The 17,337-nt window shown below is 39.5% G+C and overlaps 1 protein-coding gene across 1 annotated transcript; it reads right to left on the bottom strand.

Moving 5' to 3' along the window:
• Positions 1-9,006: 9,006 nt before the first annotated feature.
• On the bottom strand, positions 9,007-16,686 carry LOC141913365 (neuronal acetylcholine receptor subunit alpha-9-like). Its single transcript, XM_074804870.1, has 5 exons — positions 16,525-16,686; positions 15,121-15,165; positions 14,442-14,551; positions 13,471-14,009; positions 9,007-9,488 (listed from the first exon to the last, which is right to left on the bottom strand). Exons 1-5 carry the CDS (start codon positions 16,684-16,686, stop codon positions 9,007-9,009), a joined length of 1,338 nt encoding a protein of 445 aa, XP_074660971.1.
• Between the last annotated feature and the right edge of the window lie 651 nt (positions 16,687-17,337).

Below are 17,337 nucleotides of genomic sequence, written 5' to 3'. Positions count from 1 at the left end.
TACACCCAAATTTGATGGAAACATTTATCAATCTGTTTTCTTGTTCTATCTTATTTCAAGAAATGGACGTTTTTATTGGCTCGCATTGAGTGACGTAGTTATAGGTTCAGAAAAGTGGCTTGTCTAAGTCAACGGTATGGTTGGTGTATAGCCTTACCCTTCTAAATTAGAGGAATAAACCTACTATTCGCGGAGGGGGGAAGTTAAATGAATTTACCAGTCCCGCTTTCGAACACTTCACGCTCACAGTGAAATGACTGTAAATGGTAATATGACTTTTTTAAAACCTGAGACTACTTTTATTCATCTTCACAGATTATGTTCGTTTTCCTAATTACTTTTTTAGATAATTTCTGATGTTGTTAATCTTCATTATTTCTGGGGTTTTCAATTTATAAAGTGTCGACCGTGTCGACTGGTCCATACTCTATAAAATCCTCCGGAGTCCGGGGTATTATTTCAACGAGTTGTTTACGCAGAATCAATTGAACCCGCAACAGCGCCGATCACCCGCAACAACGCATTACACGTTGATAAACACGAAGGTCTTTTTAAGTGTATTTTTAAGCGCTATTGAATTTCACACGCAGCAGGATAAGAGTATTTTCCACCGGAATTTCACGCATGCTCTAAAACTAATCCTCACGGCGTGTCGTCCATTAGGTAATTACATGTAATCAAGGCACGGTCTTAGTCGTGTTATGTTAATGACTCTCGTTAATTTTTCGAGCTCGAAAATGTGATGATTTAATCAGCGGTAAAGAACAGACAAGCGGATTTACGATTTGACTTAGAAAAAAGAAATCCATAGAATTTCAATCTTGCGAACTGTTTGCTGTGTGCACAGAATCGAATAGTTGAATTATTGAATGAATCATATGAATTTTGTAAAGTCCTAAAACATTTTACGTCACAGAACAATATGGAAGTATTATTCTAAAAGCTACCATATGTTCACTGGGATTATTCCCGGAATCAAGCCCAAAACGCATTGACGCAGAAGCCAGTGTGGAACTGAGTGAAGATTTGTCTTCGTCTAAAATCATTAATGAATTATGAACTTTTTTTCAATACAGCATCTTTATTGAAAGGAGGACCTATACGAAATAACAAACCGGGTCCAGGGGCCGGTTGCATAGTCGTGGCTTAGACTCGAGACCAGTCTAAGTCCAACTTAGTTCTTTAGCCAATCTAACAACTTAAGACCAGTCTTAAGATTTAAGACCACTTTCGGACTGTGCAACTGGGTCCAATACACTGTGGTGTCGACTTAAACCCAGAGGCTAACTCAATTTAATGTCAATTACGTTTACTACTGGGTCACAACGGCAGCATAGACTACCCATGCCTCTGATGACTCGCGGGACCAATAAATCTTCTCCTGGAGGCCAAACTGATCGTGGGGTAGTCACAATGATGATGCAGTAATTATTGCATAATCCGAGTAGGAGAAGCCTGCGATAACCCGAGAGTGACAAGTGATGCTGAATTATTGTGGGATTCGAACCCACTGTGCATTATTTAAGCAGGGCTCGTGATTGATTTTTCAAAAACAAGAAAAACTCAAGGATTCGAACCCACTGCGTATTAATAGGAACTATATTCTTCACACTGACTTGAGTTCCACACGAACAAGTTAGATTTGACTACTTAAATGAGAATGATGTTAAAGAAATAAAATGAATAAAACAATTTTGATTCCTTAAGTTTAAATAAACTGCTATGGAAAATGATTATTGATTATTGATTATTAGTCTAAATAATGACAACGATCTATTATGAACCTTGCAGTAATAATGTTAAAACACATCCTCAATTCAAAAACACTGATCACGCATCAAGATAATGATATCGCTTATTAACTATTCGTCAATATATCATAACAGTATTGATGCAAGGTCGCGGAAAAGGTGACCCCTTATCCACAACTAGTTCTCATTTCAGATTTATCTAACGAAAACATTCATATCCACGCGCATGCCACATATCATTCGCGGCGACACCGCGCAAAATACCGATCTGAACTGGAAAATAATAGCCTTGATATTTTAAATTCCATCTCCGTCAGTCATGATTTTGCTTTCAATCATGTTCTCTGTCGAATCGGGGATTTATTTTGACAGTCCCTGTAATGACAAACGGCGGGTTATTTTTAGCCTTTGATCAGGGTTTGACTTCCTTACATTTCATTGTCGAATCGTGTATAAAAACGGACACATAGTCGCGTTAGTCATTATAGCCATTACCGTAAATCCTATTCGCTAATAGCGGCTGCATTCTATCTTATCAATCCTCTATTCTAGCACCAGGTTCACTCATATACATAGAATCAAAAATTCATGAAGACTAAATTTTTGATAGAATCCATATACACTATTTGCAGTTTAGAGAAAAAAAGAAAAGTAATGATGAAAAAAAAATGATGTCACTTGATTTATCCAAATTACTATGTTCTAATTAAGATTACAAATGGGTTCTACGATCTGTTCTCTGTTCTCCCCGTCTGAGTATACGGGCTATTCTACTGCTTATGTATGAACTATTAAATACGTATAAGTTCCCCTCCTGAAGGAGTTTTTACACAACCTCCTTGTTCATTGGTTTCATTGATTATTTCTACGAAATGGAAATCATAACTAATTGATGGGACAATTTCTGTGTTTAATTTAAGTTGATTTATGTTCAAGGGAAAGCAGCTGGTGTGTTTGTATCTGTAGTAGCGCTCGCACTCAATAGATGGCATCGTAGTATATACATATATTAATATATATATATAATATTAACATAAATCATGTATTTGCAATCAGTCGAATACTAATATATTTCTGTATAAATGTCAAAATCCTGGGCCTAGTTACGGGCGTGATATCAGTCCAAACGTCGTCTTAAAATCCGAACATTGTTCTCGAGTTGTTAGAGATTAGAACAAGCCAAGTTGGTCTTACGAGACTGGTTTTATACACCTGAGCCATGACTGTGCAACTGGCCTAAGACTCATTCATCGGTTCCCAAAATGTAATTTCATGATTGTCACAGTAGCTAGAAGACTTTTAATTCAAGATTATCGCGAAAGATATTTTTCAAGGATTCTCTAACACTGAACCTAGCTCGAAATTAGATTTGATATCTACCTTAAATGCTGTTCATATCACAAACCTGCATTAGATAGAGGCCTACACTTGATCATCGATTACAGTCGACATCCCTTCTTATATTCTGTCTTATCAGCGCCAGCGAAAACATGTGCAGCAAAAATTAAAACCCGATGATTTATCGTCGAGATTATTCATTGAGAAAAAGACGAAACAGCGATAAACCAAGTCGGCGATAAGGGAAAGAGGTATAAGAAAGATTTCTCGCTGAGAAAATGTTTGCTTCACTTCAAAACAAATGTGAAACAAGTTACTGGTATAATATTGAATACAGTCGACTGTGCGAGAGATCAAACGCGATCAAATAGGATTTAAATCGACGAATATGACTGCGCTGAGGCTGCGCAGCATTTTCAACACTATTTTTCCAGGAAAATGGTATTATTTTTGCCCATGAATTCAGAGTCATCGATGTCGATCAAATTTGACGAATTTATGCCTAGTATATATTTTTGTAAAGCGAGGATTATTGGATATAAGTAGCGAGCACGTAGCTCATCAAATCTCTATGAATAAACCGACGATTTATTAACCAGGAAACCTTGGCCGGATACCGGGAAATTATCACTGGATATGTGGAGAGATGGCACTGGCGCTATTGCTATAACATGTTCTGTATATAGAGAGTCAAATATACAAGCATTTTGCTAGAAAAATACAAATGAACTTCCTTGTATCTATCATGTAACGTAACAAATGTTGCCTCCTACAACTACAATCGCTTCGTGTGGAAAAAACATGTATGGCCAAATAGTTTACTCCGAAAACTCTGAAATAATCAGAAGAAAAAAGATTTCTGTGTGAATTTTCTTATAATTCAACCTGGGTCCAAGGTCGGATCCAGGGGAGGGTGCAGGCGTACAGGAAAATCAAAAAATATTATGCCCTATTTTAGGGTTGCACCCCTCCCTTGAGGGAAGACTCTAGATCCGCCACTGGAACCAACATCAGACCGGTCTGAATGATGTAAACAACAACTTCAATGATAAACATCTATTGTTTCTATTTTATAGAGACAGTTAAAGCATCTCGATACATACAAACACATATACTTTGCTAATTGCGGAAAAGCGTGGAGCCGCATACGATTTACTTTACAAATGACCGTCATTATAGACCGGTCTGAATAACGTTACCACCAATTTCAAAGCCAAACGTAATGAAATATTGATGTTTCGATTTAAACTGATGGCGATAATGGGTTAGATTGTTGTTGTTTTTTTTTCTTAATGCGTGTGTCCGCGCGCGGAAGCTTTTGTTTTTAATTATTAATTGCGTGGCGACGGATTCCACGCGCGTCTGATGGTAATTAAGATAAATACCTCGATGCTGCGGCGACCGACCGAGTTGTTTTTTTCTCCGCCCAAACGAGATAAACGCCAGTTACGTGTCGGGTGTGTTATAGGACGCCTCTCTAGCCGCTTATTACCATTAGTAATGATTAATCCGCGATTGTCACGCGTGTCTCTGTAACTGGAATAAATAAACCCTTATTGACCCCGGGACGAGCGGCACATGACTCAGTAATTCTTCAACCCGAAGACGGAGACCGTCATATATGTATTCGATTATGAGACTTATTGGTTATATGATTTTTGATGAACGCAATAATCTGTAGCCTATCTCTCAATGTTCGCCGGTCGCACGAGGCTCCGTCTTATGATATACGTGAGGTAAGAATTCAATATGTCATTCAGTTTGGTGTAATTGGATCGCGTGGCTGCTGCTGCTGCTGCTGCAGATGCTGCTGCTGCGGATGCTGGATGGACGATGGAAAGTAGATTGTTATTTGGTCAGGAGATGATGATGAATTCCCTCTTGAGCTCCTCTTCCTCGCTCTCTTCCTCTTTACCTCCTCTCTCTCTCTCACGCACTCATCTCCTCTGTGAATGTCGTCACGGATATCACAATAAACACGATATCTATCAGTGGAATTCGGCGTGTCTTTTTCTTTCCGTCAAATATAAGGTTCCTTTAAGTCATTGACGATCCAATGCTTTTCCAATGGTCATTTCAATGAACATGAGATGAATCAATAACCTGCAAATATCAGCCTCGAATAGCAACATGCATAATGTGTAACAGTCATTGGGTACATATATTGGGTAGGATGTTATTTGATAGGTCAATTGGTATTTGTATTGGGAAGGGTATTATTCGGTAGGTCACTGGGTATGTGTATTAAGTATGGTGTTATTTGATAGGTCATTGGGTATGTGTATTGAGTACGGTGTTATTGATAGGTCAATTGGTATTTGTATTGGGTAGGGTATTATTCGGTAGGTAACTAGGTATTTGTATTGGGTAGGATGTTATTTGATAGGTCATTGGATATGAGTATTGGAAAGTGCAAGCGGCCGTTTGCTTGTGCAAACACATAAAGTGATTCTGGACGGATCCCACAGTTCGTAATCCTCCATACTTGAGTGATCGTGCATGGCTGTTGTCTAACATCGACGGGCAAACGAAAATGATGACGTCACTCGCATGTCCTCTGTATTCAAGGAAGTGGCGCTGTCAACAGAAATATAGATGACGTCACAGCGCGTCATATTGGCCCACAAGTGCAAGCGGCTACGTGGAGTAAAAAGTGACATTTCACGGCCAGCACCTCGGGTAGTTCCTACGTCCGTCGTTTATAGCCTCTATTACAGGATATCTGCATAACTACCTGAGCAAAAAATAAAATGACGACAAACATCCATTAATTTATTTACTTTGTGTGTATATTACAAATACTATACCAAACAAACAATCACGATTACATATATCATATCATATCATATCATATCGTATCATATCGTATCGTATAATATATCATACAAAAAGCAAATAGACAAGTATCGTGCCGAACCCGATTGGCCTCAGCTAGTTTAACATGAGACACATAGTGTCTCATGTTCTGTATCATCTGGCGTAAAATGATGGATTCACTTGATAAGCAAACAACGTTGTATTAAATATCAATATCATTTAAATATATGTACAATGAATACCTATAGGACCCGAGAATAGTTGTTCAGAAGTTGGTGGAAGCAAACTATCGGTTTGATAACTTAATTATAAAATGCAGTGTCAAAATATTCACCGATTTACTCTGAGCAACTGAACTTTCGTTAGGTACTCGGAAGCAACTGTCCACGGCTGGATCTAATTGGGCCACAAGGCACGAAACCCTGCCACACTAGCCCGTAGCTTAGATGATGTCATTATTAGCCGATCAGAAATCCCGGTTTATTTTAGCCTGGGTTTTCTAGTTATTATAATCTGTGAAATTTGCCTCAGCGATTATACAACGAGCAATCTGATTGGTGCAGCAAGTGCAAACCTATACCCATCCGGTCTAGTGTGGCAGGGTTTCGTGACGTGGCTGAGTCTCTAGCGATGCCATCGGGTTCGAATCCCTGCCGAAGGAGGAGGATGGTCTTCCTGAAAAAGCAAAAGCCTCTAGCGCATTGTGGCTCAAAATGATCGCTGAACCGATCACGCGCGCCCGTTTAAGAATACCATATGACGTATCAGACGGTGACTGTGTCTATATTACAATGAATATAATGTATTGGTGTGTGCCAAGATACTATGGGTAATAATAGATACGTTTAATACTTCAATTTTTGGTCATATGATTTGGTTAACCATTTATTTACATACATACATACATACATACATTCTACCTCAACAAAGGGCCGTCATAACATTGGACAACGAATTATACACCATTTTCAATTATTCATCATTTCAATGGCGGTCAAACAATTTAATGATACGAAATGAATTCTATATCTGGAAGACACAATTTATTTTCTGTACACAGATTCCTACTTTCCCTCCTAGTCAGACGTCGTATCTTCCACGTTTCTGTGATTGTTATCTAAGAATGCAAATGACACCACCTTCTATTGGCTAATGACTCTCGGTGTCCACTTCATCTGTCCTTTTTATGACGCGCGCGATATCGATATTACCACCATCCCGGCCCGGCTTCATCTCTGGATGAATAATATTCTCTTATACACAGTGTCAATTCAAACTATTCGCTGTATGTAAATACACTATGAACTACGTTAGGAGCGCGTTCCCAGTTCCGCACACCTGAGTAAAGGTTGAAATCAGTTCATTTCTTAATTTCTGAGAAAACGTTTTTAGAAATTCTTGCTCAAAACTGATTCAACAGTGACGAGAGAAATTCATCAATTTAGTCATACGTTGAAACTATTGCCGCTGTATCTAGGACCCTACCAACGTTCTTAAAAATCACAGTGGAGTTTTTCAGATTTATTAAAAATGAATTATTTTGACTGAAGTGAAACAGTCATGTATAACTGCGGAACCTGGATGAAGCACCGAAAATAAGACCCACAGTTAAGAGTTCGAATCGACAAAAACTTACTGTTTGAACTCAATGAACTAATCCACGTAAAAGCTATACGACTGAAACTGTGCATCCAGGTATCATATCTCATATATCTTTATTTTTTTTTACTGCACAACACGTAAAGAACTTGTTTGCGCGGCGGCGGTTTCGACGGCGTGGCTGAAAACGGGACACAAATAATGATTGATGTCGTGGTAATTAAGCATTTAACAAGAAACGGAAAAAAAACGAGAGAGATCGCGTCCCCGCGTAATGAAAAATGAACCGAACACAATATTGAGCACCTTGAGTATAAACTATTCCGCCGGTTCCTAATACTACTAACTACACATCGTTTGTTTGTATCTAAATGAACAGGTTTTAACCAGCGAAGTCTTTAACTGAAATATTGAAGGATTACTGAAAACAAAATAAAAACCCACAGTAGATACATAGACAAGTTTATTATCTGAAAATGTCGAGGTTTATTTCTCAACCTCATCATCAGAGAAATTAAACTGTTTACTATTACTTCTGACAATTGAAGGAAGGTACGTGTAATTAGTGTGTGTATTCTATATAAATCTGGTTTAACAAATACAAACCCACAGTAGATATACAGAAAAGTTATTATCATTTTTTTTATTTATTTGAATCAACTATCCTTTTTATAGTTTCTCTGACGATGGGGTTTAGAAGTAACCCTGAAACTGTTAGATAATTAACTTTTCTACATATCAACTGCCGGTTTTTATTTGTTTAACTCTACACTGAGATTTATATCAGTTCACTATAGTCAATACTGAACTCCCCGAGTAGTCATGGCGTGCCCTTTAATGCGTTTATACCTGCAAATCTGACTGGAATAGATTCTTTATGAAGATTTCTAGCAAGTTATAAGTCACCTTTACACGGTCACGCGAATGACGTCATCATGCGACTTCCAAACATGGCAACAAATACATGGAAGGGAATTTAGATAGTGCAGTAGTTTGTCTTGCGAGTCGGTTAATCATGTCAAACCACGGCTGAGATAAATCTGTAGTTTTTGCGAAAGAAATCTGCATCGAGTTTCACACCTGACTGTTATATGATTTTATTTAGGGTTGGAATAATTCTAAAATCCCGTCAGTTAGATTTAACTCGCACGGAACTGGTTCTCGTTCGTTCTTTTTTTCACTTTCCTCTAATATATCTTATTTACAAATGTGACTTTATTTTTTTTTTCTCAAACCCTTGTCAATAATCGTTTGGAACAATGAACATCTAATATCGACTCAGAATTATCGTTTTTTTTTCGCTTGTATTTTAGTAGTTTTCGTCGCAGCGATTTTCATCAGTTCGAAGCGCCGATTAAGATATCATCTCTCGAGGAATCGTTTCGGGCTCGTTTGGTTTTTTTGATTGTAGGACTTAACGCTAGATACCGCGCTGAGAACGACGACTACGCGATACGGTGTCAATGATTGATACCCGGTTTACGATTAGCTCGTATCCGTGTCACATGTGGCTTTTCTTGAAAACTGGTCGTATCGTCCAGATGATAAAAACAAACGTGACAACGCTTAACACGGTAAACAACCAGAAAAACGTACGATCGAGTATGTAGGCTAATCGTTGCCATTCCTCCGGATGATTTCTATTCCCTTCGTGCGCACAATACGGCAGATGACCGTTCCGAAATGCCGTATCACAATGATATATGAACGTGTCGCCTTCCGCGTGCGGGGACGCGCCTAAATCCGTCAGATCTATATCACCGTCGATCATGAAACTTCGACCGCCGATTTTCTCGATCGACGGGAACCGAGGAGACCTGCTGGTTTTTCGTTTGCAACAACAGCCGCAACAGTCGAGTACGATCGTTCGAATCCAGACCGGAACTCGGTGGTTTGTGTCTTTCTTGAAGTAGATGTTCGTTACTATAACGGCCATGACGAGCGCTAGAGATACCATCACCATTGTAGTACCAACCAGCATCCCTGAAAATAAAATGACAAGTTGCCCCAGGTTAATTACTAGTTCAAATATAAAATCCACGAGGGAACATAACACCGAAAATAACAGCGCTCAGGAGTCATCTATCAGGCCAGGTACCCCAATAAAAGGTAATCGTTAGTAGGTTATTATCGAGACTGACTGTCATATGTGGGGTTCGAGCCCACGACTTCGCTTCGACGAGTCGAACGCTCTAACCACTCGCCCACACCGTCCCTCGTTATTTGTCAAACCAAAGTTCCGCCATTTTATCCTTCTAGTTCAAGGAAACTTTTCGGAATATGTTCTCCGTTCTTGAAGTAGGATTTTATTTACGTTACTGTTATACAACACGGACTCGGAATGTTTCAACAATTGTTATTGAAGTCAATTTATTTTGTTTGCCAAACTATAATAATATTGACAACTATGAATATCAATAGATTTAATTTAGTTGATTATGATTTGTATTTGAAGCGGTTGTCAGATGCAGATGGCTCTGGAACTATTGCCGATGAGTCATTCGAATTAAAATGTAAACTAGGTCGGTTTTGTTCACAGTTTGAGTTAACTTAAGCCGGAGGCATAATCAACTCATTGAGTTTTGATAGAAACTTAGTACCGCTTCAGTTGAATTAATAAAAAAATAAACTTTTGGTGTTCATTCCAACTGATGATTGCTATTAGAGCCGATACTTCGTGGTTTCAGTTAACAAAATCATTTCTTGTAAATGTCCACAGTTTGTGACTTCCTACTTATCTACGTCCAGTTTTATTGGCAATGCCCCAAAGCAATAAGACCAAATATTTCAACAAGATATACTGTAATTCAAATCGATGGATACCGGCAGAAATTACAAACATGTATCCATAAAACATGGATAGTCAGGCATGGTCACCATTTCGATGTCTATAAACTGTACTACCGGTGAACATATCATAGCATGAATTGATTTTATCCAACCCCGAAACATATCTATTATTCGCGCGTGTAATTATAGCGAACGATCTTTTTACGCCGTTTTTATCGATTGTATATTTATCGCCGAGATGAACGAATTTCGCGTGGGAACCGACAAACGCCTTAGAAATAAATGCCCGACACGGCACTAATTCCCGACGCGCACCTATATCACCACCGCAGAAGCCGTATCGCGGCGATAATCTGGAAATTCAATTTGCCTGGAAATTGCTGCGCATACCGCGCGCTTATCCGCCGTCAAACTACTCAAATAAGATGACTTGTTATTTTACGATTTGGAAGGCTTATTCTGTCACGTTAGCCATTTATACTGATCAGGCTTTAAATAGATTACGGATTACAGAGAACAGTAGTAGAGCAGAGAGAGAGAGAGAGAGAGAGAGAGAGAGAGAGGGAGAGAGGGAGAGAGGGAGAGAGAGAGAGAGAGAGAGAGAGAGAGAGAGAGAGAGAGAGAGAGAGAGGGAGAGAGGGAGGGAGAGAGGGAGGGAGGGAGGGAGGGAGAGGGAGGGAGAGGGAGGGAGAGGGAGGGAGAGAGAGGGAGGGAGGGAGAGAGGGAGGGAGGGAGGGAGGGAGAGGGAGGGAGGGAGGGAGGGAGGGAGGGAGGGAGGGAGGGAGGGAGGGAGGGAGGGAGAGAGAGAGAGAGAGAGAGAGAGAGAGAGAGAGAGAGAGAGAGAGAGAGAGGTGGGGGGAGAGGGGAGAGGGGAAAGGGGAGAGGGGAAAGGGGAAAGGGGAGCGCGCATTCGCCGTTATGTTCGGTGTTGTATGTCTAGTTTAATCACGATGCAGTGATCTATAATATCCCGAAAATCTCCGCCGTTGTAAGATCAGAAAGAAATATTCATCATATTTTTCTGAATTTCGTGGCGAGATGAATTGAATTCGATTACTGATTTGAATGAGAAGCCACGAACTATTTCGATCGTAATGGAGTAACTAAAGAGCCAGTTATCAACGAGTTTGGATGACGTTAAGCAAGAACTATTACCACAGAATAAGATTTCATTTTATGGATCGGGCTGACGAATAGAAAAAGAGCTTACGTATCTCTTGAGTCAAGACCAGGGTCCAGTTTCACGAAAGTGTTTAAGTCTAAAAACGGTTAAGTTTGAATTGTTGTCCTCATTGAAAACATGAAGTAACCAATGGCAATTACACCAAAAATTTGAGGTTAACTTTTTCGTGAAACCTGGCCCAGGAGTCAGTTCTGCAGTTGGTAGTCGACTCTCCAAAGAAATAAATGAAAATTAACTCATTCAAATCTGGTGTCAATTTTAACCTAGTCTAGAAGTCATTTCCACATGTGTGAGATAGGGTTTGACCCTAAAGAGTCAAACGATTGAAAAAGAACTCTGGAGTTAATTCTAGGAGTCACTTCTTGACTCTAAAGAGATAATTCAAATCGATAATAAACTTTTCGAAACGTTGAGCCATTTTCGACCAAGTCCAAGCGCAGTTGTGAGTTGAAAATAATCGAACATGTCGAACAGGCCCCAAGAGTATTCTATCAGTACTATTCATATTCATTTATAGAAAAGTGGCCATCATAACATTTCATGTTCCTTTCATTTTGTGAATATAAAATCACGTCGAAGCCGTTGCCGCCGATATTCCGGATATTTTTGCATCCAATCTTAACGGATAAAGGCCACATTATAGAATGATTAGGTGGTGAGCTGGTCGGGTACAGAATGTATACAAGCTGTGCGCTGAAGTGTACAATGCGTCATTTTACCGTTCGTTAATCCGCTCATCACGGATAATAAACGCGAAAAATAGCCGAGAATTTTCTTCTGCCCATAAAACGAGGAAGAGAAAGATCTGCGATGAAGTCGGCGGTGGCTGCAACGGTGACGCTATCACTGGCAATCATTTACCACCCGTGCTCGGTTACGATAACACCGACTGCTCCATCGCGATAACAATTCATTTTTACGGCAACGTTTTGTGTTGTAAGTCTTTCAACGCGTCAAACCGTCATCAACGACGCCGCAAACGTCTTGACGCTTTGATTCGCCGGATGTTTAGAGGTCGGCGTTAAATTGACGGCTTTCGCTGCAAATATGTGACAGGAATTGATAAAATAGCGAACTTTTGTTCGTTCGTCGCTCGTCGTATAAAACAGCTCGTTTATAACGACTTCAGGAGTCGCATAATTCATTTCACACGACGTTATAACCATTTATTTCTGCAGATTCGATGCCATTTCCTTGATTAAAAATCTGAGCCGATCCCTGCATCAAAAACTACATTACAATCTATAATCGCAAAGACAAATGGCAAATAGTACTTTGAAAAGTAACGAGGTTTATTTGAAGTAACGATAGCTTTCGTTTAGTTATTCGGTTACTCATCAAGCAAGGTGGACTGGTGGGACCTATACAAGTCCCTAAAAATATTTGGTACCCTTAAAATCCTTAGCCCTGTAAATCCCTTAAAACCGATGTTGCCCGTGATTATCCTGGGCCCCACACCTTAGATCAATAAAAGAAATTCAAACGCCTATGTAGCCCATTTTGGCACGGGTTTGTATGTGCATGTCTTCGGTTTCATCAGAAGAGTTACTAAAGTTGATGACATTTTTGCGCCATTTCAAGTGCCAAGTTCCCCGAAATAGTAACAAGTCCTTCAACAATAATATGCTTTAGATACGCTCCTCAATCTATTCTAATTTTGAAATTCTGAAATTCAAGAAGGCGGTTTGTTTACTTTTAGTCAATCAGATCCTTGGTATTTATCGTAGGTTGATCGTCTATTATATTAAATGTTATTTCTGAATACAACCTTCGGCGTCTAAACTAGTTCCCATCCTTCGATACCTGATTAGAAAAATCTAGTCTGGAAATCGTCTGGAAATCTTTTTTCTATCGTGTGTTTATAGCCGTAAACAAAGTCACCCATTTTATTCATTTTTTACGTTTTATTTCTACATCACGTATATAGCGATTTCAATGTGAATTTTAAGAATATTGTAGAAGTTTTCAGGTAAAATTAGTGAAGATACGTACCCACAACTGGAATAGTATCGGGCGTGGGGGGCATAGTTTCTCCGACCATCAACAAAAACACGACCAACGCCAACAGCACGGTGATCTCGAGGTTCACTTTCTCGCCGCTTTCAACCGGCAAAAAGAAGCCCAGAAACGATATAAGATAAATCAGTAAACAAGGACAAATCAGGTTTATAATGTAAAACAAACTTCGACGTCTCATGTGTATGGTGAATTTGATATCCGGGTACGGCTCGTCGCAACACGCGTAAAACGAGATGTTTCGCCGCACCGATATTTTCTCAACTCGCCATTGCTGATTTTTCGGTTTGTAATAGACGATATTTTCTCGTTCGGTATCGCGTGTTATGTTCACCTCGTAACCGCTGTAAGTCCACGATATGAATTTGATATCACATTTTTGCTCGTCGAACGGAAAGTAACGAACGTTCAATGAACAGTAGATTTTCACGACCAGCGGAAACATCCACAAAACCCGACCGTTACTTTCTATTATAGCGTTAGTGTTCATGTATGGAAGGTATTCCTCACTGGCACTGTAGATAGAACAAAAACAAACAGATGAGTAATTAGATACAACCAAAAAAATGTATGAATTGACTTTCCAGATATCAGGGTTCTTCACTTGACGTCAAATTGGCCGTGGGAATGTCTTAATGCGCCCCAGTGGTTCCGCACCTCCCGAACTACAGGGTGCGTCTATATACAGAAATTGAAGTCACAGCTGAAAGCGTTTTTTGACGGCCAAAATGACGCCGGTGAACAATAGGAGTTTGATGTCGCGTGAATAACGTCACAGCGCACCGTCATGTTGGCCGTCGTCGGGTGCTTGCGGTTGTAACTGATGTCAAACGCCACATGACGGCCATTATGACGCCCGATCAAAGCGCATATTGCGAATCGCCATATTCTGCACATTGTCCAGTTAGTTCATTTATATTGAAGCCTATATAGGAGAATATACGTACTAGTTTGTGATGACTAGATCTGGAACCCATATTTGATTAGCTGGAAGCCAGATCATTTTCAGATTGCCGTAGTCCGATTTATTCCATGTTAAATATTCATCATACCATTGCTGAAAGACGCAGCGATATTTATATGGATTCAATTATGAATTAATCAGGAAATCAATCGCTTAAAACCTAAAGCTAAGCTCAAGGTCGAACGGTTACCGACGAAAACATCGCAGATCGTTCCGGCGAGATAATCGCATCGTAGGTCGACCTGAGGTTAGCTTTAGAGGAATAGTGACAGAATCACGAAGATTTTCCATTTCAGGGGATTTCAAATTATTATACTTGATTCAATATATACAGTTATTCAGGTTACTTTAAGCCATCTTGAACAAGGATGACATGAAAACCTTTCATAGCTGAGATTTTGTATTCGCAATCGCACGATATATCAGAATTAGATCAAATTTCGCGCAAAATTTTCGTTCGAGTTTTCGCTTGAAGTTAGCTCGCAATAGCCGGGGCAGTTCTATACATATCAGCGCCACCGATAACTACAGTACTTACAACTACTACGGGACGAGTAGATTACTGAGGGTAATGTCTGAGAAAATAATCCAGTTATATCTACACCGATCCGCTTTAAATGCGCTGACATAGAGAAAGTGATTGAATAAGAATGAATACTCACCAGTCTGATTGACAGTAGGGCCGATAGAGTCTGATGACGTTCATTCTGTAACAGAAGAAATTTACTTCGATTACCACTGATTCACACACTGAGGTTAACGCGATTTCATCAGTTTTACAATCCATCCACAGCAATAGCGGCATATTGCGTTGGTTCGTTTCATTTTTAACGGGTTAAGGAAATGATTGTTAAAACTGTGATAAGAAAAGAAAATTTAACGAATGGAATCAATTACTAGAAGGATAGCCACACTCAAACATGAATGATTATCTATTAAAAGATAAGAAACCACTATATACGGATTTAGAAACAAAATTTGTTATTGGAAAGTTTGAAATCAAAAAGCTGCGAATAAAACATTTCGAACGGCGATTTAGTTGGTAAGAGAAAAACAGTCAAACTATAGAATTAATACTGGACAAATTGAATAGAATTGTGTCGCCATTCGTTCGCTGTATCAGATGAGGACGTAAATGTTGAATTCATGGCGTGCGTATTTGAGATGCCGTTTGGTCGATATACGTTATTTCCTATTTGAACTTCGACGCGGAATTCGCCGAGACACGCTAATAAAAATGTTCTAATAAGATTCACGCGTGGTGTAGAGCGTCAGACAATACGCTGTAAGGTTCACTATTCAGTTGATACATCTGAATCAGAACGATTGCTGCAGCAGCGCCTAACATTCAATACGATTAATTAATAGCGAGTAATTCAATCAAATGAGATTTATTGGGTATCGAAATATTGCGACTTGTATCAGACAGCGACGAGACGTGTGGGAGACCTATCTGTTTATTCATACAGATACCGCGGTAATTAGTATGAAATGACGTGTACAGAAATGAGACGTTTCTTCGCTTGTTTCCGCTTTATATAATCCACTTATGAGTTACACTGGTTCTAAAAAGCTTTTTTCAGGTTCGGCGTGATGAGCATTGAATTAATTAGGCCTATTGCTTGCGCGTATGGCTTACTTACACGAAACGCTATCGATTTAGCTTAGGGTAATTAATAAAGCTACTTATTTCACTACAAAAATATAAAAGCCGTATCAAGTTATCCGTCGCTTCCAAAGTTCCAGTTATGGTTCATTTTCATCTACTTTAGTAACTCTTCGGACAGAAATTATGGACTATTTTGGCTCTAGAGTTAAGATGTTAGTTTACTTTCAGTTGCTTAAACTGAACACTGTTGCAGATAAGGCGCGTGAGACCCAGTATCAAATCAGTTGCGAGTATACTGACTAGTACTAGTAGGTTCTGATTTCATCAAAATTACGAGCTTTCGCCGATAGTGAATAAATAGTTAGCTTCAAAATGTGGGTAAATGAGTGAAAAATAAACGAGCGATAAATGAATTGAAAACTGTCAAGCTGTTCGTGCTGGTGAATTTTATACTTACCGTATCTAAAATATGATATAAAGACATAGCAATAGTGACAGTAATACTCGACGAGTCATCGCGTACTGGACGACTACTGGTGTCGTAACCTCTCTTCAATCTGCGCTTTAATAGGTATTCATACGATTGTCGCCTTCCTGCTAACGCCACTCCTAAAAACATATTATAATAATGATAATAATAAATAACAAACTGATAAAGTGATTCTGTCGGCAAATGATGAGGCTTCATGGCTTTTTAGCGCATCCCAGCAACTAGAAAAAGCGGAGACGTCGTTGTAAGACCAAAGAGTCCATGGTAAAGGCTGTTATATTAAGATCCTACAGTCAGAGAGAAAAAATTGTCCGAAAATGGTTCCTTTAGTTAATGATTATTTCCGACCCTACAACTATCCCACACTAGACATCTTCAATAATACCACTGTATTTCTGACGATGACTATTAGGATATAGTCGAGACGTTTCTACTATTATCCTCACAACATTGACGGAGTGCTTCATTAGCCGCGTGAAGCCATGTGCTTTCGTCAAGCGACCTCGCCATATCACGATAAAAAACAAAGAGTGATTTACACGACCGATCCCGCAAGTCCCTCCCAATATTTATGCTTCGTTGTTTGGCGGTCAAACGAACGATGACGTCATGTACACGCGACCGATCCGGGAATTCGGCGGAAGACAAAAAGCGCTAGAAAAATCAGAGCCGCGCACGAACCGGAAACTGCGCTGCGCACTGTCTTTGCGTCCCGTTTTTCCTTTACTTTACTTTATTCGACAAACTCTTTGTCTCGACACAAAAATCAATTACAGACAC

This window comes from Tubulanus polymorphus, chromosome 11, assembly GCF_964204645.1.
Source record: "Tubulanus polymorphus chromosome 11, tnTubPoly1.2, whole genome shotgun sequence".
Taxonomy (NCBI): domain Eukaryota; kingdom Metazoa; phylum Nemertea; class Palaeonemertea; order Tubulaniformes; family Tubulanidae; genus Tubulanus; species Tubulanus polymorphus.
Note: the sequence above shows the minus strand (reverse complement) of the source record. Positions and strands in the feature narration are given on the sequence as shown.